This window comes from Pediculus humanus, genomic scaffold, assembly GCF_000006295.1.
Source record: "Pediculus humanus corporis 1103172107737 genomic scaffold, whole genome shotgun sequence".
Lineage (NCBI taxonomy): Eukaryota > Metazoa > Arthropoda > Insecta > Psocodea > Pediculidae > Pediculus > Pediculus humanus.
The window spans coordinates 164915-188478 of record NW_002987340.1 but is presented as its reverse complement, the minus strand read 5'-3'; the positions used below and the strand labels follow the sequence as shown (position 1 = coordinate 188478).

The 23564-nt window shown below is 25.3% G+C and overlaps 7 protein-coding genes across 7 annotated transcripts; 3 read left to right on the top strand and 4 right to left on the bottom strand.

Moving 5' to 3' along the window:
- Positions 1–4474: 4474 nt before the first annotated feature.
- Positions 4475–5416, top strand: Phum_PHUM331440 (Endocuticle structural glycoprotein SgAbd-8, putative; the record flags this gene model as incomplete). The annotated part of the gene is made up of 2 exons (XM_002427530.1): positions 4475–4785; positions 4870–5416. 2 exons carry the CDS (start codon positions 4475–4477, stop codon positions 5414–5416), a joined length of 858 nt encoding a protein of 285 aa, XP_002427575.1.
- A 269-nt stretch (positions 5417–5685) lies between these two features.
- Phum_PHUM331430 (DNA double-strand break repair Rad50 ATPase, putative) lies at positions 5686–9115 on the bottom strand (the record flags this gene model as incomplete). The annotated part of the gene is made up of 4 exons (XM_002427529.1): positions 5686–5721; positions 5861–6876; positions 7099–7834; positions 8042–9115. The coding sequence occupies 4 exons, from the start codon at positions 9113–9115 to the stop codon at positions 5686–5688; spliced, it is 2862 nt and encodes a 953-aa protein (XP_002427574.1).
- A 696-nt stretch (positions 9116–9811) lies between these two features.
- Phum_PHUM331420 (Polycomb protein esc, putative) lies at positions 9812–12535 on the top strand (the record flags this gene model as incomplete). The annotated part of the gene is made up of 6 exons (XM_002427528.1): positions 9812–9904; positions 10256–10579; positions 10861–10996; positions 11168–11571; positions 11682–11834; positions 12332–12535. 6 exons carry the CDS (start codon positions 9812–9814, stop codon positions 12533–12535), a joined length of 1314 nt encoding a protein of 437 aa, XP_002427573.1.
- A 217-nt stretch (positions 12536–12752) lies between these two features.
- Positions 12753–13618, bottom strand: Phum_PHUM331410 (uncharacterized protein; the record flags this gene model as incomplete). Its single annotated transcript, XM_002427527.1, has 4 exons — positions 12753–12907; positions 12980–13184; positions 13332–13402; positions 13486–13618. 4 exons carry the CDS (start codon positions 13616–13618, stop codon positions 12753–12755), a joined length of 564 nt encoding a protein of 187 aa, XP_002427572.1.
- Positions 13619–14328: 710 nt separating this feature from the next.
- On the bottom strand, positions 14329–15649 carry Phum_PHUM331400 (cAMP-dependent protein kinase catalytic subunit, putative; the record flags this gene model as incomplete). Its single annotated transcript, XM_002427526.1, has 4 exons — positions 14329–14433; positions 14642–14856; positions 14956–15266; positions 15342–15649. The coding sequence occupies 4 exons, from the start codon at positions 15647–15649 to the stop codon at positions 14329–14331; spliced, it is 939 nt and encodes a 312-aa protein (XP_002427571.1).
- A 1134-nt stretch (positions 15650–16783) lies between these two features.
- Positions 16784–17542, bottom strand: Phum_PHUM331390 (uncharacterized protein; the record flags this gene model as incomplete). Its single annotated transcript, XM_002427525.1, has 1 exon — positions 16784–17542. The coding sequence occupies one exon, from the start codon at positions 17540–17542 to the stop codon at positions 16784–16786; it is 759 nt and encodes a 252-aa protein (XP_002427570.1).
- An 852-nt stretch (positions 17543–18394) lies between these two features.
- Phum_PHUM331380 (peptidyl-tRNA hydrolase, putative) lies at positions 18395–19477 on the top strand (the record flags this gene model as incomplete). Its single annotated transcript, XM_002427524.1, has 3 exons — positions 18395–18548; positions 18792–19095; positions 19276–19477. The coding sequence occupies 3 exons, from the start codon at positions 18395–18397 to the stop codon at positions 19475–19477; spliced, it is 660 nt and encodes a 219-aa protein (XP_002427569.1).
- Positions 19478–23564: the final 4087 nt, after the last annotated feature.

Here is a 23564-nt window from a genome sequence, read left to right as displayed (position 1 = left end):
AAAAAAAAATCACCTGATTATGTGAATTTTTTTTTTTCTTTCAATTTCAAGGCACGCATAAAAATAACGAATGGAAAATTTATTTAGGGAAAACCGGTTTTTAACTGAACGTTTCTCTCTCGTTTTATTTAAATTTTTTAAAATTCGTTTTCCTTACGCGAATGAATCTTTTACGTGACGTAATTCGCGTCGTAACGCTGGAGAAAAAAAATATTAAATAAAAGTCAATCCTGTGAAAATTTCAGCTTAATCTGGTGAAAAGTCTTTGAAGCTGATGAAAATTTTTTTTCTCAAAAAAAACTGTCTCCCAACTTTAATAATTATAATAATAATAACGGTTTTTTTAATTATGGAATCGACTGGATAATTTATGTATTACCATCCCCCCCCCCCGGTTATAACAAAGTTAAAATCTTTTTCGAACCTGTCAAACTCACGTGGATTCGACGCCGTACCTTGAATATACATATATTTACTTACGTTACATAAAATAATAGTGATAATAATAATAAAAGGGGGGAAAAAGAGGGAAAAAAATTTTCCCTTGGTTTAGACTTACGAAATTGATTCCCGTTAAGGAAAATTTTTTTTTTACCCTCTTAAACTTTTCCGCGAAAAAAAAAAAAATTTTATTTCTTATCGAATATCATAATTACGGTTTATTATTATTATTATTACTATTATCATTATTATTACTATTATTATTATTACTATTATTATTATTATTATTATTATTATTTAAGGTTTAGAAATTCCATAAATGTACAAAATGAATTACGCCGCATTGTTTACTTTTTTTAAAGAAAAAAAAAATTATTATATAATTTTATTAGGTTGAACCGTATCAGGTACACGTGGATTTAATGTTCTGTTGTGGAAATGCATGTAATTAATCATCATTATTAATAGTTTTGTATTGGGTGTTTGTTTGCGGGTAAAATACAAAAAAAATTTTTTTTATTACCATAATTGGAATTATGTTTGTTTGTGTGTGAAGGCTCTAAAAAAAAAAAAAACTTCAAACTCGCGTGAGGAAAATCGTCATGATAATAATAATAATAATAATGATAACTCTACTGCTTCGAACGGGGAAATAAAATCCATCGAAAAAAAAAAAATGACCGAACAAAAAATTTTAATATGTTTTACAAAAAGAAAACAAAAGATTTATTTCATAAAAGTTATTTAATCAATTTTGATTGATTGATTGATTGATTGAATGATGAAGTCATTTAAAATGAAAATCCCACACACACACGCACACACACACCTTTTGATAATAATAGGAAGCAGCAAATATTTTTTTTTTTGAGAGAGAGAGAGAGAGAATCTGCGCGTGGTGAAACCTTGAAAATTGAAAAAAAAAAATGTCATTGAAAGGCGTGAATAACATATCGAAATAATCTGCTTGTCAACATATTGTAATTATTATTATTATTATTATTATTTGATGAATGAACGCGCGAACGGGAACGAACGGGAATGTGAGAGGATTTTTTTTTTTTTTTTCTCTTTAAATCTGTCGTATTACAGACAATAGAAAGGAAACAAAAACCGCCCATCGATTGCGTATCGATCTGAAATGATTGACCAAAAATGTCGAGGACCCCGCCTAAAACTAAGAAAAAAAAAAAAAAAAAAAATTGTTTCTCTTTTTTTTTTTAAGAAATTGAGAAAGAATTTTCTCAGAGATTTGGCTTCTGTATGAACTTTGACCTTAGAAAAACAAAGATATAGAATAATCTCTAATGGAAGAATGGGCTAAGGTTAAAAGTTGTTTTTTTCCCGCGTTTTTATTTTACTAACTCCATTTCAAGGTCAAAACGAAAAAAACTCTAATACCTTTTCGAAAACCTTCCACAAGACAGTGTGTGAGAGAGAGAGAAAGAGAAAGAGAAAAAGAGAGAGAGAGAGAGAGAGAAGCGTATACCAGCCTCGTTCGTGAACGCCTTGAGGCTATAGATCGACTTTGTTTTTTTTTTTTTTTTTTTTTTTGTTCGGCCTCGTTTGTTTAAAAAAAAAAAACATTCTAAATTTTTTTTATACATTAAAGTATTTGTTATTAACCATAACAAACGGAAAAAGATGCGGGGGAGGGGGTACATCTTTGCAACAAAAAAAATTACAAACAAACACGTCGAAAAAATCATCATTATTTTTTTTTTTGTTTGTTTGCCATGTAATCATTGAAAATTTTTAAAAAATTTTAATCGCGACTCCTGGAATCCTTTTGTTAACGTAATTATTATTATTATTATTATTTTAATAAATTAACCTGTTTGTTTTGTTTTTCAAGAGAACAAACGATTATTTTACGTTTAAATTACTAACAAACAAACAAACAAAATTGATTTTTTCAACTTAAAAAAATTTCACGTTTGTTTTAGTTTTTTAGGGCGTTTGTTCGTTTAATTCATTAAAAAAAAAAAAAAAAAAAATTTTTTTTTGTTTGTTGAAAGTTCAAAGTTCATGAAAAAAAAAAAAAAGAGTTTTTCACTCTTCTTTTCTTTTTCTCAGGTTTTCTAAGGTTTTTCCACCTGCCTTCCAGACGTCTCGATTTATCATTTTACACCTTTCACACCTTACACCGATAGTGTATTATTATTATTATTATTATTATTATTCTCATGGTTTTCACTTCCTCGAATAATCCAACGCCCATTTTGTGTACAACAAACAACACGATCATCTATTATCATTATCAAAGCATAAAAAAAAAAAAAAAAAAAAATTGCGTACCTTTGAAAAATTTTTCCTTTTTTTTTTTTCGGAAACAAATTGCAACTCGTTCGGGTTTCTTCGGTTTTTTTCGTGATTATCAAAATTTGATTGGTGCGATTAATTGGTGAAATGTTAAAAAAATTCCAGTCGTGAACACGCCGAGAAAAAATTTTTCCTTTTTTTTTTGGTTCATCTGTAAAAAAATTATTATTAAAAATTATTATTATTATTATTATTATTACGTAATTAATTATTCGGGAAAAAATTTTTTTAAATTTAAGGTACGCTAATGACGAAAGAAGAATTAATTTGTCGGATCGATGGATCGTTCGATGAATCGTTCGATGGATCGAAGGAAGGGAAAAGAGTATAGAAAAACAATTCCCAAGTGTCCAAAAGTGAAGAATTATTTGCGCAAGTAAATATTGCGGCGCGATAATAATAATAATAGTGATAATAATGATAATAAAAACGAAACTTCCTCATTTTATAAAGGATAGAGAGAAAAACAACGGTTTCCACCACCATGGCGGGCGGGCAGGCAGGCAGGCAGGCAAACTTGTGACCCCTACTATATAAAGAATTGTATGGCAAAGGAGGGATACAGTTGGTCTATATAGACAGAGCTTTAATCATCATCATCATCATGAGTAGGCTCGTAAGTAAAAAAAAAAAAATTTGTTTGCTTGTTTGTTTGTTTTTGTTTTTTTTTTTGTTTGTTTTCGACGAATTTTTTTGGATTTTTTCCGCGACATTTTTCCCTTTTTTTTTCGTACCTTTTTTCGCGTTTTTTTAAAATTTTTTTTTTTTTGGTCATTTTCTTAAAAAATTTTCCAGTGATTGTCTGTTGATGATGTTTTGTTGTGACGGTTATTTCTCTAACATTGAAATTCCTACGGGATAGGATAGATTCCTACGGGACGTTTTTTTTTTTTTTTTAAATGTGTTTCGAAAGTTTAACATTTACACGTTCGTTACTTTCGTTTTTTTTTTTTTTTTTTAACGGTTGTGATTGTTTTTTTTTTTTTTAAATTTTAAAATGGCGTCCCATTCAAATTGAGCAAAAAGTTTGGGTTTTTACTTTTTTTTTTTTTGTAATATTAAAATCGTTCGACATTGAAAAAAAATATTTTTCTTTTTTTTTTTTTAACAAATAACTTAAAAGGGATTTAAAATTTTTTTATTTTAAAATCCTTTTTAAATTGTTGTTTTGTTTTCCCGGGACTTTCCAAATCCTTAAAGGGACTTTGTTAAAAAAAAAAAAAAAAAAGGCCCAAAAAATTACTTTTGGTCCCCCCCTTTTAAAAAAAAAATTATCCAAACCAATTTTAAAATTTGAAATTTTTTTTTTTTTTTTTTTTACTCAACGTTACACCGCATTTTTTTTCTTTTTTTTTTGTCGAAATAAATTTTTGCGACAATTTTTTTTTTAGTGTGTGCTTACTTACGATGTTTGTTACGTAATTTTTTATTAACGAGCTCAAGGATTTAAATGTTTAAAAAGGTTAAAAAAAAATTAAAATTTACCTTTTAAAAATGAGATCCTCTCTCCACTTGTTTTATATTCCCGGGGGGGAGGGGGACTAGTAATTAGTAGGCGAGAGTGGTCGAATCGATGAAGCAATAAACGGGAAGCAGGATTCAATGTCTTCGGCGGAAAGGTCAGTGTTACAATTACTCGCCCTTTGGTGAAGAATGACTTTTTCTCGTGAATTTTCCCTGCAAGCAAATCACACAAACATTTTTTTTTAAAATGCGTTTTATTATTATTATTATTATTATTATTATTACTATTATTATTCTTACCTTTGATTGTTGTGATAATGTCAGGTTTTTTATATTTTTTTTCCTCCAGATATTTTTATTAGGTTTGGCAGTTGTATGCTCTGCCCAATATAAAGCTGCTCCAGAAGCTCCCGTGCCAGCTATTCTCAGCGATACTAGATATTTAGCCGGAGACGGAACTTTCGGTTCAGCCTACACTCAAGAAGATGGAGTTCAATTTAAAGAAGAAAGTGATGCTGCTGGAAACAGAAAAGGTTCTTACAGTTACGTAGACCCAAGGTAATTACCTAGTTTTAAAAACAAAACAAAAAAAAAAGCTAAATTTTAAGTGTTCGATATCGTTATACGTTACTCACTTTGTAGTGGACAAAGAAGAACGGTAACTTACACGGCTGGAAAAGATGGTTTCCAAGCTTTTGGTGATCATTTACCAGTTCCCCCACCAGCTCCACCAGCACCAGCACCAGCAGCTCCTCAACCACAATATCAACCTCAATATCAAGGCCAATACCAAGGACAATATCAAGGACAATATCAACCTCAATCATATTATCAACCTCAACCTCAATACCAAGCTCAACCAGCAGTCCCTGTTCAACCGAGGTACCAACAACAACAACAACCATCTTACACTGCACCATCCCAATACGATGACGGTCAATACAGAGAAGAATACAACAATCCGGATTACCGTCCGCAAAACGCTCCCCAAGTACCACCACCCTCTCCGCAATATTCTTATTCTTTCGGTGCGACTCCAGCTCCTCTTGCTTATGCTGCTGCCGGTATTCCACAACCGTTTTCCGTTCCCGGAGCCCCTCAACCCGGAGCCCATAGATTTTTGCCACCTGGAAAACTTAATTTGAACAGAACTCCAGATGGTTTCAGTTACACTTTCAATAAGAGTTAAGATGATTTGAAAAAATTTAAATCAATTGAATAACAGACTCCATTTTATCTTCTATCTATATATATATAATTTTCCAAAAAATTTGTAAATTATTCTTTTAAAAGGTTCCATATTTTATTTCCTGCCGGTAGGAAAAATAAGTATATAATATGTATTTATAAGCCTACTCATAAAAAAAAAAAATTTCTTAAATAAAAACTATTTTTTTTTTAAATGGTTTTTTTTGCTCGAACGTTTTTATAATCAAAATATTTCCTTTTACTTAAAAATTAATTCATGTTCTTCTTAACACCGCCATCTTGTCCCTCATTAATTTTAGTCCACAATGAATAATTAAATTGAAAAAGAACATGCACATAAATATTATTATTTAATTTCATTAAAATCTTCATAAAAATTTAAATTTAAAGCTGCTGCATATTGAATTAATCGATTTTTAATGACGTCAGCTTCATCCCCGATTAATTGTTCGATTTCTTTGTTTATCATCGACTCCAGATCTTTATTTACACTTTCGATTCCTTTCCACAGGGATTTTTCATTAGAGTTAAAAAAAATTTCTTCTGCTTTTTCAATTATTGATATTTGAGAATGAATCGTGTCCAAATAATTCGATACGGAACATTTTTCTCTAAAATATACGTAAAATTTTTTAATAGAATCGTTTAAATCATCGAAATCGAGTCTGCCTAATGCAAATGTTGCATCCGTCGTATTTCGAATAAAGGAAATGACGTCATTATAATATTCTTCCCTTAATTTATTAACGAAACGTTTCGCTGTGGCGTTAAACAATCTGACAATTTCGTTTGTTTCTTTTTTTGTTTTTTCTTCTATTTTATCAATTTGAGTTTTCATAACAAAAAATGATGATTCGTTTGTTTTCATTTTTTTACTCATGTTTTCCATAGGAAAATTTTGATTTTTATCCATTTCTTCACTGGAATTATTATTATTATTATTTTCAATGACGTTTAAAAAAAAATCTTCCCAAGATTCAAAATTTAAATCCGTATCGAATTTTTTCAAATCGTCTTCGTGATTATGAAATTCGTGAGAATTAAGAAGACTTCCGGAAAATTCCATTTTTTCCCACTCGATTTTCTCATTAAAATCCCATTCGAATTCTTTTTCGGAAATGTCTGACGATGGATATAAGTCAGAAAAATTTAAATCTGATTCGTTTCCGCTAATTTTCCATTGACTGTTTTTATTTTCAACAGTTTCGGATAAATCGAAAATATTTTGTTCAGAAGTTGAAAAATTTTTTTCGAAATTTTTTTGTAAATTTTTCATTTCTTCCGTTGACATATTTTCACCTTTGTTTGACGACACTTCCACAAAAGTTTTTGCTGTTGTTGTCGCATTAGGTACTTCCGACTTTTCTTTTAACGATTCCTGTTGTTTTTCCTTTGAAAAATTTGTTTGTAAAAGTAAATTTTTAACATTGTCCATAGGCTCTTGAAATTTTTTTTTTGAAAAAACTTTTCCTTTTTTCACAACTGATTTTTCACTTTTTTTCTTTCCGTTTTTTCTTGTCATTTTTCTATTATTATTATTATTATTATTATTATTCAATTTGATGGTTTTGTCAAAATCAGATTCATCGGTAAATTCAAATATTTTATCAGAATTTTGTTTTTTCTTTTCGAAATCTTTCAATTTGTTTAACCAAAATTTACTTCTTTCAGAAGTGGCCGGTTTTATCCACTGACGAAATGCATAACCGTTAGGATCTAATAGAGAAGATTTTGGAAAATTTTCATCATTTTTATAATTTTTTCCTTTTACTAATTTCGGCAATGTCGGTTTCATTTTTTTCTCAACACTTCCTCCACGAAAATAATTATCCGATTGAGAGCTTGATATTCCAAATTGTTTTTTTTCATCGTCGTAAAAATTTGATTTTAATTTATCTTTACTTTTTATTAATTCTTTAGTTTTTCTCGTGTTTAAATTGTTTCCATTTTTATTTTTTTCTCTCTCTGGAAAATCATTGTTGACAATGTCGAAAAAAGAATTTTCGCAGTCGCGAAAAAGTTTGTGACTCGATTTATATTTATTTATCGATTCTGATTCTTTTGTATTTTTCAATTCGATATTTGCATTTAATGTTTCAACAAAAGAATTGGATGTTAATTCTTCAGATTCAGGTACTATATCTGGAAAAATTTTTATTTTTTCATGGTTATTATTCCTTTCAATATTCATGCATGAATTATGTTTGGGTGATTTTTCTTTTGCAATAACAATAGTGTCATTTTTTTCGTGAATTCCAATGTTCATCGACCCATTTCCTATCATTTTGTTTTCTTTGTTTTCATTAACTTTATGCGGAGGGCATGGTTTTTCAGTATTTATTTCACTTTCAATTTTATTTAATAATGTCAAAGCCTGTGGAATGATTCGATTAATACCCTGTTCATTGCGGTTATTTTTATCATGATTTTGACGTGCATTTTCTTTTTTCTTTTTTTTTATTTCTGTTTGATCATTGGAATTTCTATCTATGAATATTTCATCGCAGCTTTGGGATAATTTTTTCTTTGATTTTTTATTTTGAATAACTGCGTTTAAGTTGTTTTTAAAATCACAAATTTCCTTATCGGTACTGTCAGAATGTACCTTCAAACAAATTATTTCATCTTTTTTGACTTGTTTGAAAATTTTTTGTAATCCTTCTCCTTTTAATAATATTTTAAATTCTTTTTCAAATTCATGCTCGATTTTAATGCCTGTTATATCAGAAAATTTAATATGAATCGTACAAGATTCAGATGAATTTGGTAGAGTGCTCTTGCATTGAAAAGTTAATCTTTGGCTTTTGTTGTTTGCATCAACCCAAAAAAATTGGTTTTCGGTGAGTGGCTCCAAAAGATATCCTCCCGCATACAATCTTGTGCAACTAATAGAAAAAACTTCTCTTTTAGACATTAAGTTTTTGTTTAAATTGTTTAAATAATTTCTACAAACATCCTCGAATTTCATTGTTTGAAATTTATGAAATAATCCTTTTACATCTGGAATAAACTCCTTAAATAAATTTTCAATCAAAACTTTGTCACCATGCACGTGAAGGTATAAGAGTTTAAATATATTTTTTTGAATTTCAAAATCTCCTGATTTTTCAATTAATTTAGAAATCGTTTTTAAAATGCTAAGATTATGTTGTGCAAAGTCTTGTAATAATGTGTAATCAATATTTTTTAATATAGAAATATAAAGTGTAAGTACTGTTTCTAAATAATCAATTGAAAACTTTTTATTTATTATGACATTCAATATTGGACGTGATGCTGCTTTCCAAACATCTGAAGTATGTTGAGAAAAAGAATTCATTACTGTTAAAAGTTTTGTAAAGAAATACTGAAACATTTCTGAATGTTCAATTGCTGAAAGTATTTTAAGGCACAAGACTCCCAATTCAAAGCCAAAATTACTCCATGTTACATTTTCTTCTTTATTATTTGATATAAATTGAAAACTATCAAGAAGAGTGTTCAAAAAATCAATATCAGGTGGTGTGCCTAATGAGCAGGTACCCAAAATTTTATTGTAGGCTTCAATGGTTTGCCAATTTAATGAATAGTCTTTTTGATTTTGAGAATCTGTGTTAGAATCTAAATAATTCCTTATTTGCTTTATTTGTGTTAAATCTTCTCTTACATTTGTTAGACACTGAGAAAATGATTTCTCCATTTTTATTCTGAAAACAAATTTTACTCTCAAAAACATCTTTAAAAAGTTAAATTCAATGTTTAAGTGTTGTAAATATAATGAGATTTAATTTAAAAACTTTATTTTTTGATTTTTATATATTATGTTTAAGAATTACTTTGCAATCTATTGGATTTTGATGGCCATTTTAAAAAAATAATAATAATGATAATTTTTTTTAATTAACTATATATCTATTTCTTAAATATTTTTCTTAAGTGTAGGCACATATATCGTTTTTCTAGTTCTCGTAAAATATAAATTTAGCTTTAAAAATTATTGTTATTCGACTGATATTTAATATTGATTAAATAAAAATTTGAGTCAGACATTTATTTTCAACGGTTTTTCATTATTAATTTTGTCAAGTTTTTTAAAATTCACGTTATACTAGTGTAGATAATTTTTATAGTTAATAACACTGTATGCAAAAAATTATATTTTAAAATCAAATTACCTTTAAAAGCTTCTTATTTTTATATTAAAAATAAAAATTTGAAACGCCTTAAAATTATGAATGTAACGTCCAAATTATAAAAATCCAATAATTTCAGTTATCGTTTTGGCGGATAAGAAATTAACGCCTAATTTTCGGGGCCTTTTTTTAAAATTTTGACCGCGTACTTGTTCCTCAAAAGTAGGAGTTTATGGGACTCTTGTTAAGTATTTGTTTTGATTATGTCTGGTAATAATTCACTTAAAGTGAAATCTTTAAAAAATGTTAATCCTAATTCAGACATTTCAAATTTAACTGAAGATTCTGGGGAAGAGGTACAGAATAATTTTAATCTATGAACATCGTTTATTTAAAAAAAAAAATAAAACATTAATTTCAAACTTAGAAAATTTATAAGACATGAATTATTAAATTTACATAATTTTAATTTATATTATAAAATTTAGTATTTTAAATTTTTTTACACATATTAATAATAACTTAGTAACAAACTTAATAGCTTTAATTTAAGGCTGTATAAGTAATCTTATATTTAAATAGTTTTATTTTAAAAGTTCAATTAGTAGTTTTCTAATAAACATCATTTTTGTTTAAATTTCCAAATTTTTACTTTAAGTAGAATTATTATTCAATTACTTGAAGTGTTTTATTTAAATTTTTAAAAGGATGAAACATCGAGTGTAGGTAGTGCTTCTACGACAGACAATACTTCCAGAAGTGAAACTCCCACTCCTACTAATTTTAAAGGTAGGAAAGGTAAAAGGAGCAGGAAAAAGTCAGGGAAAACAGTAACATCTAAGCTTCAGTATAAATTTGTATGTTATGTCAAAGAAGATCATGGGCAGCCCATTTTCGGAGCTCAATTCAATCATCATTTAAAGAAAGGAGAACCTTTAATTTTTGCTTCAGTCGGAAGTAATAGAGTATCAATTTACAGATGTGATGAAAATGGAAGTATATCGCTTCTCCAGTGTTATGCTGACCCAGATGTATCCTTTGAAGAATCAAAAATCTAAAATATTTATCCTTATTTAGTTACTTATTCCTAAATAAGTTATTATTTTATATAGCCTTTTCTAATATACTTTGTTCGTTGTTTTAAAAGTCTACTTTTATGCTTATAAAACTCTTTTTAGTTGCTTTTTAAATTAAAATATGAATTAATTTTTTTTTTCAAACTTTATTTGTTTAATTATGACCTTTAATAAGAACAAATTACATCAAGTTCTTATAAAATTTAAATCATAAATTTCTTAACATTAGTTCGTAGACAGATGAAAATTATTATACTTGTGCTTGGTCTTATGATGTTGAAACGGGAAATCCTTATTTAGCTGTAGCAGGTTCCAGAGGAGTTATTAGAATTCTTTGTCCAGAAACTATGAATTGTATTCGTCATTATATAGGTAATTTTTTTTGTAAAAAAAATACTATTGTTAATACTAAACATGTTTAAATTATCATGTAATTAATAATAATCATCATGTAAACATTTAGGACGAAAATTTTTACAGGAATTATTACTTAGATAAAATATTAAACTTTTAAAATACATAAAATTACTTTTATTATTTCAGGGCATGGGCATGCTATCAATGAACTAAAATTTCATCCTAAAGATCCGAATGTACTACTTTCTGTTTCCAAAGATCATGCACTGAGATTGTGGAACATTAAAACGGATGTTTGTATTGCAATTTTTGGTGGAGTTGAAGGTCACAGAGATGAAGTGCTTAGTGCTGATTTCGATTTAAAAGGAGAAAAAATTATGTCTTGTGGAATGGATCATTCACTAAAACTATGGAGGCTAGATAAAGAAAAGATGCATGAAGTTTTAAAAAATTCCTATTCATTTAATGCTGCTAGAAGTAATAGACCTTTTGAATCTCATGAAGAACATTTTCCAGATTTTTCAACAAGAGATATTCATAGGAACTATGTTGATTGTGTGAGGTGGATTGGGGATTTTGTTTTATCAAAGGTAAATTATGCCAGATTTTTGTCTCTTTTTATTTAAAAGAAAAAAAAATGAAATAAGAAATAATTATTGTGGTACATTTACAAAAAATCAAACTTTTTTATTTGTTTTAGTCATGTGAAAACTGTATAGTTTGTTGGAAACCTGGTAGACTAGAAGACAAAGAATTGAGAAATAATGAAACTAATGTTACAATAATTCATAGATTCGAATACAAAGAATGCGAAATATGGTTTGTAAGATTTTCCATGGATTTTTGGCAAAAGGTATAGTTCTCTATTTCAAATGTAATAAAATTTGAATTCACTTAAAATTTCATCTTTTCATAAATGAAAAATATTTTTATTATTATTAAGGTTTTACTCTAGTACATATTAAATTTTATAATTTTCGATTCTTTGAATTAAAATCATACATTATTTATATATTAAAATACACCAATGTTCATTTATATAGAGACAGTTTATTACAAAAAAACTAAAAGCTAAAGTATTTTGCATAATAATAATAATAATAATAGTTATAATATCATTTAAATTGAGCATTTTATTAATAACAATATGTTGAAAAATTTTTTAACAAAAAACCTTGAATAATACTAAAATTACTTTTAATAACGAGCATACAATATTGTACACAATATGTTATTTTGTTACAACTAGCTAAACAAATTATATTTAGAATAGTAATGAAAAATTTATAGTAGCAAAGTAAAATAAAAGGCCAATCTTTACCATAAAATATTTGAAAATATTTATTTCAGATTCTTGCTTTGGGAAATCAAGCAGGTAGAACTTTTGTCTGGGATTTGGATGTTCCAGATCCAAATTTAGCAAAATGCATAACATTAAGTCATCCAAAGTGCACTTCAGCAGTTCGTCAAACAAGTTTAAGCAGGGATGGTTCTCTTTTGGTATGTGTCTGTGATGATGGCACTATATGGAGATGGGATAGAGTTTTAACATAAGTTTCGAACTATTTTGTTGGAAAAAAAAAAATCTCTATCAATAAGGTAGGATTTTTGTAAATGAATTTTAATAGTTTTAAACTCAATCAACTTATTTTAATTAAATAACTAAATATTTTTTTCTAAAATCTAATATGACAATAAGTATGAAAGAAATGACTATTTACTCTTAATCAAAATATCAAATCACATTAATTAAATATGTCGAATAGTATTATTACTTTTTATCCTCGATTTGTTTAAGCGGTATTTTTTCTAGCCTTGTTCTTTTGACAAATTCTAATGCCACTTGCTCTTCATTTTCTTTTCTGTCTTTATTTATAAATTGGAAATCTTCTCTAGTAAATAAAGAGTAATACATCAATAAGTTTTCTAAAAAAGGAAAAAAAAAAAGTAACATATATAAAAGAAAAAAATGTATTGCATAATAATATTTGCCCTTACTAACTGAATCCTTTTGCAAATTATATTCTTCTGATAAAGCATCAACATTCCATTTGTTAGGCTCTTTAAGGTGTTTTGCTATTATTTCCAACGAGGAAGACAAGGTACAACAATTAGGTTGAGGTATTTTCGGCTCATAAAAAAGAAAACTATTATCCCTTATCCTTTTAACTGGCAAGGGTCTTTTACTAGATGATTGTTTTTCCTATTAACAAACAACAACTCAATTTAATTTTATTTCGGGTAGTAACATTTAACATTTTTTTAAAAAAAAAATGCAAAATTAAAAATACATTTTTAATTTTGTATTTTATATTTTTACCTTAGGAGGATCCGTTGATGTCAAGTAGACTTTTTTCAAATAATCGTCCAATTGTTTATTTTTAACATATAATTCTTTAATGCTTTCCCTAATTTTTGGATCTGTTTAAATTTCAATTCAAAAATTTCAATAATTAATTCAACATAATTTAACCCTTGAAATGTTTATAATTCTCATTAATTACCGCTTATCTCTGGCTCGTATGAACGAGAAGGTAATTTTTCTTTTTCTATAAATTTAAGCGCTCGATTTTGTGCATTGTACCGACGTAAAACTCGCCTTAGTTGAGTGTACGGATAACTTACAGCGGCTCCCATGTTATACGTTATCAACGTTTAAAATATTTTTCATATTGAAAATTAATGATAAATTTAAACCCAGACTAAGGAAAATTTAACGTGCAGTGCCGCCATATTTAAATTAAGCCGTGGTTTTAGACTTTTTTTTTTTTTGAACTCGACATTTTTATTTGAATGAAATTAATTAAAAACTTGTCCAATTTTAAATTATTCTAATTTTTCTCTTTTTGTTTCTTAACAAAATCAGTAGTTTTTTCAAAATAAAAGAATTTTTACAACTATAATTTTTTAAAATACTTATTATTTAAAAGTATAAAATTTATTCTCAAATATAATTATCAAGGCTTGAAAATTTTTGAAACATGATTTTTTATATAAAATGTAATTTTCTCCTACTTAAAAAATTAAAATAAACACTTTTGTTTCAAAAGTTATTTTTATTAAAATAATTTACTTTCATGCTCATCTATTAAGTTTTTAATATAAAACTTTGTGTTTTCAATTAAATATCGAAAAGTCCAGAATTACTAATAAGGCACATAATTATTTATTAATATTACAGAGTATAAAAAAATAAAATTAATTATCAATATTTATAGTCCCTTAAAATATAATAAAAAATATTTAAAATAATTATCATGTAAGTAAATTTCAATGTTATCAAATATTCGAGGAACCTGTAGTATGACGAGTTTGAATCATTAATTATGAAATAAGGATGTGGTATTTTATTTGTCAGCAATCAATACTTCTATAAAATCTTTCCGCTCTGTGTTTTCAAAATTTTCAGGCGGATTGTAATGTTGTAAAACCCATGGATGATGCATTATTTCCTCCAAAGATATTCTATCTTTCGGATTTTTACATAACGTCTAAAAAAAAAAAAATTTTTTTATTTAACGATTATTATTTAGCCTCTTTTTTTTTTTTTTTTCTAAATTCAAAAATTAATGATATGTATAATATTTTGAGTACACATAAACAAATATAATTTGCAATATTCAAATAAATGAAAACAATGTCTTAAAATAAAAAATTTACCCTTCTAATTAAATCTTTTGCACCGACGGAAATGTAATCGGGAAATGTATATTTTGTATCTTTTATTTTTTGATATGTTGCATCAGCTACAGAACTTTCAAAAGGAGGTTGACCTACTAAAAATTCATAACATAACACTCCAATACACCAATTGTCAACTTTTTCATTATAATTTTCTTTTAAAACCATTTCTGGAGGAAGATAATCAAGTGTGCCTGGAATTTTAAAAAACAATTTTTTTAGTTAACGATTTTGAATGTACATAAATACTTATATGTATTGTAGTGTGTATGTGTATTAAATGCAAAATTTACCACACATAGTTCTTCTAGTAGAATTTGGAGCATGAACTGACCACCCGAAATCGCTTAGTTTAATGTCATCATTAGCTGATAATAATATGTTTTCAGGCTTAATGTCTCTGTGAATGACTCTTTTTTTATGACAATAATTTAAAGCATTAACTACTTGGTACAAATACTTAGCAGATTGTTTTTCACTGAAATGTTTTTCAGGCAAAGAATTCATCTTTCGATATAATTCTCCCCCAGCAGCATATTCAAGAACAAGGTATATAAATCTTTTATCATCAAAATATGTGAACATATTTAAGATGTTAGGATGCCTAAAAGTAATTTATTATGTTAAAATTAATGTAAATTTTTATTCAAGACATTTGCAAGTAAACCAATTGACTTACTTTAAGTGACAATTAATTTCAATTTCTCTAAGAACTTGTCTTTGAACATTGCTTTTAATAATTTCAGATTTGTGTAAAAGTTTTAATGCAAAAACAACATTTGTATGCCTATCTCTAGCTAAATACACTCTGCCAAAACGGCCTCTACCTAATGGAGTGCCAATGTCAAAATCATGAATACTCCATTCATATGGCCTACCGTTTCTGTTTATTATATGGGCTTTCATTTTCTCAATTGTAGCCCTCGAAACTAAGTCCAACATTTTATTATCGCTGACATCAAAAACAGTGTCCAAATGTTTATTCATTTAGTAGTATATAATTAAAATAAAATAATTAATTAAACTATTAAAAAAAATTATTAAATATAACACTGGTCTTTGTAATTGACGCGTTAATGGTAGTTATTGCCGGTTTTTAACGGTCATTCTATAGTGTTTTATGCAAAGCCTCCGAGATTTTGTTCTTCATAAATTTGTATTATATCACCATGCTACTAATGTATAATGTCAAACATGTATTTCCCTGACAAAATAAAATTATATGAAGCAGAGAAATAAATTGAATATTTAGAGAAAATGAATAATTTATAATTAATTACGCTACCAAAATATATATATCTGCGTATATTGCAAAGCCTATTTTTCTTTTTGAAGAGATTGCACATGTGGTTTCTTTATTTAGAGTCCATATTTTAATACCTTTTTTTTGACCTAAATATTTTTACTTTGTCAAACTCTTTTTTTATTTTTTAGCAGTTTATTTTATTTAAATTTATAACTTATATAAAAAATACCGCTTTCAGTTAAAATAAAAAGGAATTATTATGCTTCATGAGCTTTTACAAAAATAAAAAAAAACTAAGGATTACAATAAAAAACTTTGCCTTTAAAAAATTCTAAATTTTATTAATAAAATTTATTGCTTGAATAATAGTCATAAGTTTGTAAATCTTTCTGAATAAAAAATAAAACATAAAAACTTTCAAATATGTGTAACTTTGACTTCTAACGTTTAAGATTTTTAAAATAAAATTCTTTTCTATTTATAATAATGTGCACTCAATATAAAATTGTGATTAATTAAAGGATCTATTAAATTTTAAAATTAAAATAAAACTTAAAAAAATTGAAACTTTCTATTTTTGTACAAAATTAAATTTTAAAAAAAATTAAAAAATTTGAAAAATAAGTTTTTTTTTTTATTAACGAGATAAGTACCGTCACAGTTTAGATTTCAATTTCATGAAAATTTTTAACTACTTTATTTTCGCTTAGCATTTAACTCAAATTTTTTTATAAGAAATTTGATAATAATAAATAATAAATAAATACCTAAGTTATAAGTAAGACTTTCACCAAGCAAAATAAAATGCATTAAGTAAAAATAAATGCAAAAAAATTAAAAAAAAATATTATCACTTTAAATCTTAAGAAAAAAATTTATTTTTTTCTTTCAGAACTGAATTTGTAAATTGCAGCTGACTTCTTTGTAGCATTTCTAATTTTTTTAGGTTGAAGATGTTTTGAAGCGATCAAATGCCTCTTAATTTCCAACTTTTGTTGTATTATTCCTAATTCTTTTTCTCGTTCTACTCTTTTAGCAAGCTTTTGGTACATTTTCTTTTTTTGATTTGCTATATTTCTTATACTTTCTTCATCTATATTTAATTTCATTTTCCTTAATTCATCTAATTTTATTCTATTAATTCTTTGATCGAGTAGTGAAGGATGAGTATCCAAATGCTTGACAACATCAAAATTTTTTGCTTCCTCTTTGGAATCGACAAAAAAAACATGTTCATTAGGAGTATCGTTTGCAACATCTAACATATGCAGTTGTGCTTGTAAATTTTCAATTTTTCTCATTTCCATAGTTCTTTTCATTGTTATATATTTTAAATCTTGAGTGTTCATTAACATCAATTGTTCAGGTGTATGTTCATCATCTTTTTCAAGTTCATGATGAATGCCATCTTCAATTTTAGAATTAATCATATGAAAATAAAATTCATCTGGATTTTTATTTAAAGCTCTCTTTCTCAACAATCGTAGGGTTCTTTTTTTTCTATTATAATCTTCAGCTCTTAATTTATAATCTTTTTTTTTTTCAAGTAAACCTAAATGAGCTCGATTTTCAGGTTGATGTCGTTCTCTATGATTTTTTTGATGAGACTTGGCAGCTTTTTTCCACGATGACATTATGATAAAATGTAATTACGGAACACAAGCAAAATATTTAAAATTAAAGCAGCACGTGAATAACAAATTAAATAAAAAATTGCAACCTAAAAATCATAATTTAGCAGACGTTAAGGAATTCGGAATTGTGCCGATTTTATTCAAAAGCGGCGGTGTTTTTGCCTTAGTTTCTGCTTCTGGCTAATGGTGTATTCTAGTCTTATTATTGAACACCTATTTTCATACAAGGTAGTTTTTTAATTATTATACTTTTTAAAAATTGTGTTAAAATATTCCGCTTTTTACAACTTATTTAAATATTTGATCATGCTTTACTATGTGGGTGTGGCGTCATGTTGATTAGTTAAAACTATCAAGGTCAGGTTAAGAAATATTTAGACAATTTATTATAAATTAATAATGTTTTACTCAAGCCCTAGCTCTATTTATTTTATTGTATATCGAATTAATGTATTTTTAAACAAAATTTACATTTATACGGGGTAATTAGTTTATCATTTTTCAGAAATACTAGAAGTTAAAAACAACTACCAATTTTTTCACCGCTAATAATAACTTTTTTTTTATTTTAATTTAATGCGATTGTATTAATTTTAATAAAGGCCTTTAATTTATCATTTATTACATTAATTAAAAATTTTTGAATAAATACTAAATATTAAATATATGTTTTACTGTAAATTTTTTTTCTAAAAATAATAACGTACAAATAAAACTATTAAAAACATGCACTTTTTTTTATTTACAAGTGAGAGTAATTCTTATAAGGTAAGTTAAAATTTTTTTATTCGTTTTATGTTTTTAGGTGTTGATTTTACTATTGAATTAAAAAAAACAGGACCAATAGTGTAAATGGAAGCAGGAGGGGGTAGTGCATTAAGGCAGGGAAGTGGAGGTGGTGAAGAAAATGAGCAACATAGTACTGCATTTAGATGGAAACCAAATGAGCAGTGTTTAGAATTATTGTTGGCCATGGGTATTGATAGAAATGCTGCAATTAAGGCAAGTTAAGCTTACTTTTTTTTAATACAATAATAAATTTGTATTATTTTCAGCTGTAAAAATTCTGTGTTAATTATCTTATAAAATTATATTTTAAAATACAAAAATCGATTTCAATTTTAAAGTACAACTTTTCATTTACATATTTAATGTAACATTTTTTTTTTTTTTAAATTAAAAACATATGTTAATTTTTGCATGTTTTCAAATATTAAATAGGGTTTATATTACACTGGAAATCATTCAGCTGAATTTGCAGCATCTTATGTTTTTGACAACCCCGATTTGGACGAAGAATTAGATAGTTGTATGAGAATCGAATCAGATAATGTAAGGCAAGAAATAACTAGAGGGTCTCATGTACATGATAGTGATGACGAAAGTGGAGAAGTTCCCCATTACAAAATGGTATTTATTGTGAATACATCACTTGGAATGAATATTGGAAAAACTGCTGCCCAAGTGGGTCATGCATCAGTAGGATTATTTCGACGACTTATTGGCAACCAAAAAAGCTATGGAAATCAATTATTAATGTGGGAAGAAGAAGGGTAAGTTACATATTTTATAAGTTTTATTACTCTATGTAAAGTAAGTTTGCAAAAATAAGTTTACTTATCCATTGTTAGTATGAACTGAGTAGAAAACTAAGATTAGTTTTATCAACTTGACAAATTATTATTATTAATAGTAAATAATATTAAAAATTGAAATTGTTTTTTTATTTTCAGCGAAAAAAAAATAGTTCTTAGAGGAGAAGATATGTCACATTTAAAACAAATTGAAAAGCAAGCCATTTCTTTGGATCTCCCCACTTATTTAATACAAGATGCTGGTCGTACAGAGGTTCCTCCAGATTCTGTAACAGTACTTGCCATATTTGGACGTGAGGAAGTTGTCAGTTCCATCACGGGGAAACTTCTTCTGTTGTGATTTCAAGCGCTTTGGTAATTATTAAAAAAAAAATTATTTATATATATATATTTTTATTTTTTGTTTATACCTTTCGCAAAACATATTCACACGCCTTATAGTAACAAATCTTTTTTTTAGATTAATTTATTATTATTATTATCTCTCCTCCGTCATTCATTCCTCTAATTCATTTATACTCATTTTTTTAATTATAATTTATAAGCGTGTAAAAATTGGGAACAATTAATTATTGTTTCGACTAACAATATTTATTGTTTTTTTCTTTTTTTTTTTTGTAGTTTCATTTTATTTTTTTTAAATTACATTATTTCGCGGTGGTAATTTAAAATAGTCATACTTTTAAATAACTTCTGTAAATTTTATAATATTAATGGGGGTTTTCAAAAAAAAAAAAGACTGAAAAAAGGGCCATTAAACCGGTGAATATTATGAAACAATGCGATTGATAACAATAACCGATTTGTGTCAATTATTTAAATTTCATTTAAAAAATGAAAATTTTAATAATATTTTGAAAGCATGGCTAAACGAATACAATTTTATTATTGAATGTTATTTGTTTTACCATTCAGTTGAAAAAAAAAAGAAAAAAAAATTTAAAGGTGCTTTTTTAGGAGGAGAATTTTTTTATTTATTTTTATTTATATGTGTTAAAGTTAAAAAATATTTAATAAATTTGCTGCAGTATATAAAAACAGCGCCATTAACAACAGTGATTTTCACGCTTTTAATTTAAATTTTTTTTTTCTTTTTTTATTTGTTTTTAAATTGATGAAAAACTTGTAATAATATAAATGGAAATAAGCAAAAAAAAAAAAAAAAAATCACAAAAAATATATTTATAGAAATTCATGTTAGTTTTTTGTGTTATTGAAAAAAATTACAATTAAATAATTTTTAGTTTAATTATATTTTCAAAATAAATTTACACTTATAATGTGAAAAAATATGCAGCCATTGCCGAATTTGATGTAATGAAAATGTGCTAGTTTTTTATTTTTTACATATTTCAGCGCCATTTTTTTTTTTTTTTTTTGTTATTATTATTTTAATGAAATTTTTCTTTGCTTTAAAAAAAAAAAAATTTTTTTATTTGTAAATATATTTTGTTCACGATAAAATATAATTATTAATTAGTTTTTATTATAAATTTGTTAAAATTTTAAAAATGGTTATTAAAAGATTGAAAAATATTCAAATTAATATAAAATAGTAGGTTTTTTTTTTGTATTTATTTACCACAAGGAAATTAAATAAAAATTTATTTTTTATTAAAATTATAATAATTTTACTGTTATTTTTGTTTGTATGACTGTTCATATATGGCTCAATATATGAAAAATAATATTATTATTTTTTGACCCAGCACAATATATATATATATAAAGTATTAATTTTATAAAAAAATAAATTTTGAAAACTAACATTATTGTAATTTATGTTTTTAGTAAAAAGTGTATTATTTGATTTTTTTTTGTTCAGAAAATTACAAAAATTTTTTTTTATGCAGGAAATTGCCATTTAAAATTTATAAAAGTAATAATTTATTGCATATTTATTTACTGGTTATTAAAAATAATATTGTTAGAGAGATTATACATACATATTTAAATAAAAAAATAATCTAACATAATAAAAATGCTTTTATTTAACTTGTAATAATTTATTTTAATTAATTTTGTTTAAATTTTTTCATAAATGATTGATTTATTAATTTTACATATTGTACACTTACGGTTGTTGTTTATTTTTTTTATTTTTTTGTGAGAAAATTAAATTTAAATTTTCAGAAAAAAGAAAAAATTAATAATAATAATAATAGTAATTGTATAATCAGAAATAAAAATTTGTAAAATAGCAAATAAGAAGTAGATTTGAAACTTTGTTTTTTTTTTTTTTTGTTATTACATAAAACTTATTACAATTTACAAAACAAATTATAGGCATTATTTATTAAAATTATGTTAATTAAAAAGTTTTTTTTTTTTTTAGAAAAAGGTACAATAGTACTTAAATAAAACTTTATTTTATGTATTATTAAAGAAGTTACAAAAAAATTGTTAGCTTTAAATTTTTTTAAAAAAAATTAACAGCCGCCATTTTATTTTTATTTTGTTACACTTTTGTGTTACTTTTTTTAATTTTAAATAAAATTAAAATTATTGCTTTATTTTCAGATACTCATCATTTTTAATTTTTATTTTTATTTTTTATCTAGTCTTTAATAATTATTACTAATTATACATAAATATATTTAGTTATTTTTAAATTTAAAGCAATATTAATTTTTAATGTAGCATATCTAAAAAGCTTGTAAATAAAGCTTTAAAAAAAATATTTATTGTTGTTTTATTTTTTTTTATGAAAATAATTTCCTAATGAATGAAAAAAACATTTTGATATTATTCTTAGTTAGAAGTTATATTTAATTATATAGTCGAATTCTGTAGGCAAACTAGTAAAAAGAAATTATGTATAAATTAGAATTTAGTCATTGTTTAAAATGTTATGTAAGTTATGACTAAAAAAATTGTGTTTGAAAACTAACTAATAGGTATATAAAGATTGATTTTTAAATTAAGTGATAAAAGGTTCAATTAGGTTATTTAAGGTTTGCTTTATTGTTTGAGTTTAGTATTTTATTTTGTATTCAAAATTATAGTAAAAATTAAAATTTATAGTAATATTCAATTTAAGAGTCATAGAGGAATTAAAAAAAAAAAATGTTTGAAACCACGACACTTAATATGTTGGCGGAAAAAGTTTTTTTACATTTCTGAACGTACTTATTAAGTTATTATTTTTAACCAATGAAATTAAACGCAGGTTAGTGTAAAATTTTGCAGTTAAGGGTATGGTCGATTGTTTGTTATTTCTAGTGTTTTTTAACCACAAAGGGTTATCGAGTGGTTTTGACGTTTAATATTGTTTATCGTTTAAGGTTTTCATTTTTTTAATATTCAAATTATTTTTCATGTAAAGTAAATTCATTCAAGCATTTGTATTGTATAATATTTTGTAATTTTTTGTTTTTGGCTCGTAATGTGTACAAGCCGCCATGTTTACGTCTGCCCGGTTTTCTCAGGTGCTGCAATTCACTTCTTAACGTGTTTTTTTTTCTTTGAATGATTTTATTATTTGTGACACGCCCTTTTGTTTTTTTTTTTTTTTTAACAACAATTTTTTTTTCTAAAATCCATTTGAAATTTTTTAAAAAATATGTTTAAAGTAATGTTATTTTTTATGATTCGTTTAGTTTAAAAAGTTTCAGTGATAAGTGAATTGATAAGAAAATTTTTGTTTATATGGAAGTGTTTTAGTTATTAAATATCTGTTATAGTTTTTATTTTATTCTTTTTTATTATTATTATTATTGTTTAATTATTAATGTAATTGTTCAATCAAAGGATATTATTCTCTCATCATGGCTGATGATGAAATACTTTTTGATGATGTATATGAACTTTGTGAAGTTATTGGCAAGTAAGTGTATGATATTTATTTATTGCATACTTATTTTATTATTTATACATTTATTGCATACTTCATATATATTTATTTATTGACTACTGTTAATTAAAGTAATTTTAGGGCAAAATATGTTTAAACAAAGAGTAACATAAGATTCTTACTTAAAAGGGGTGTATAATCTTTGAAATTTCCTTATGCCAAAATTTGATTTATTTTTGTTTTTTTAAATGAAAATCTTATTTTATTAACTTCGAAAAATACTTTCATTTTTAAAATTAATTCTTAAATTTTGTGTTATTAATGGTTGTCGCTTATAAATTAAAAGATGTAATTATACATTTTGACAAATATGGTGTAAGCTAAACTAAAATAATTTTTATCAAATTCGATGTTGCTCTTTCTATGTAAAAATATATATAAAATAAGCGATTGTATTGTAACAAATTATTGTCTATCAATAATGTCAAAATTTAGTTTCATCTTAATTTATTTAAAGTATTTATATTCTTAAATAGTAACTACAAACCATTAATTTAATTTTTTTATTAATTTTTCTTTTCCGCCCAAAATTTTTAATACAAAACTTGGAAAAATTTTATTTATTTGAATTTTT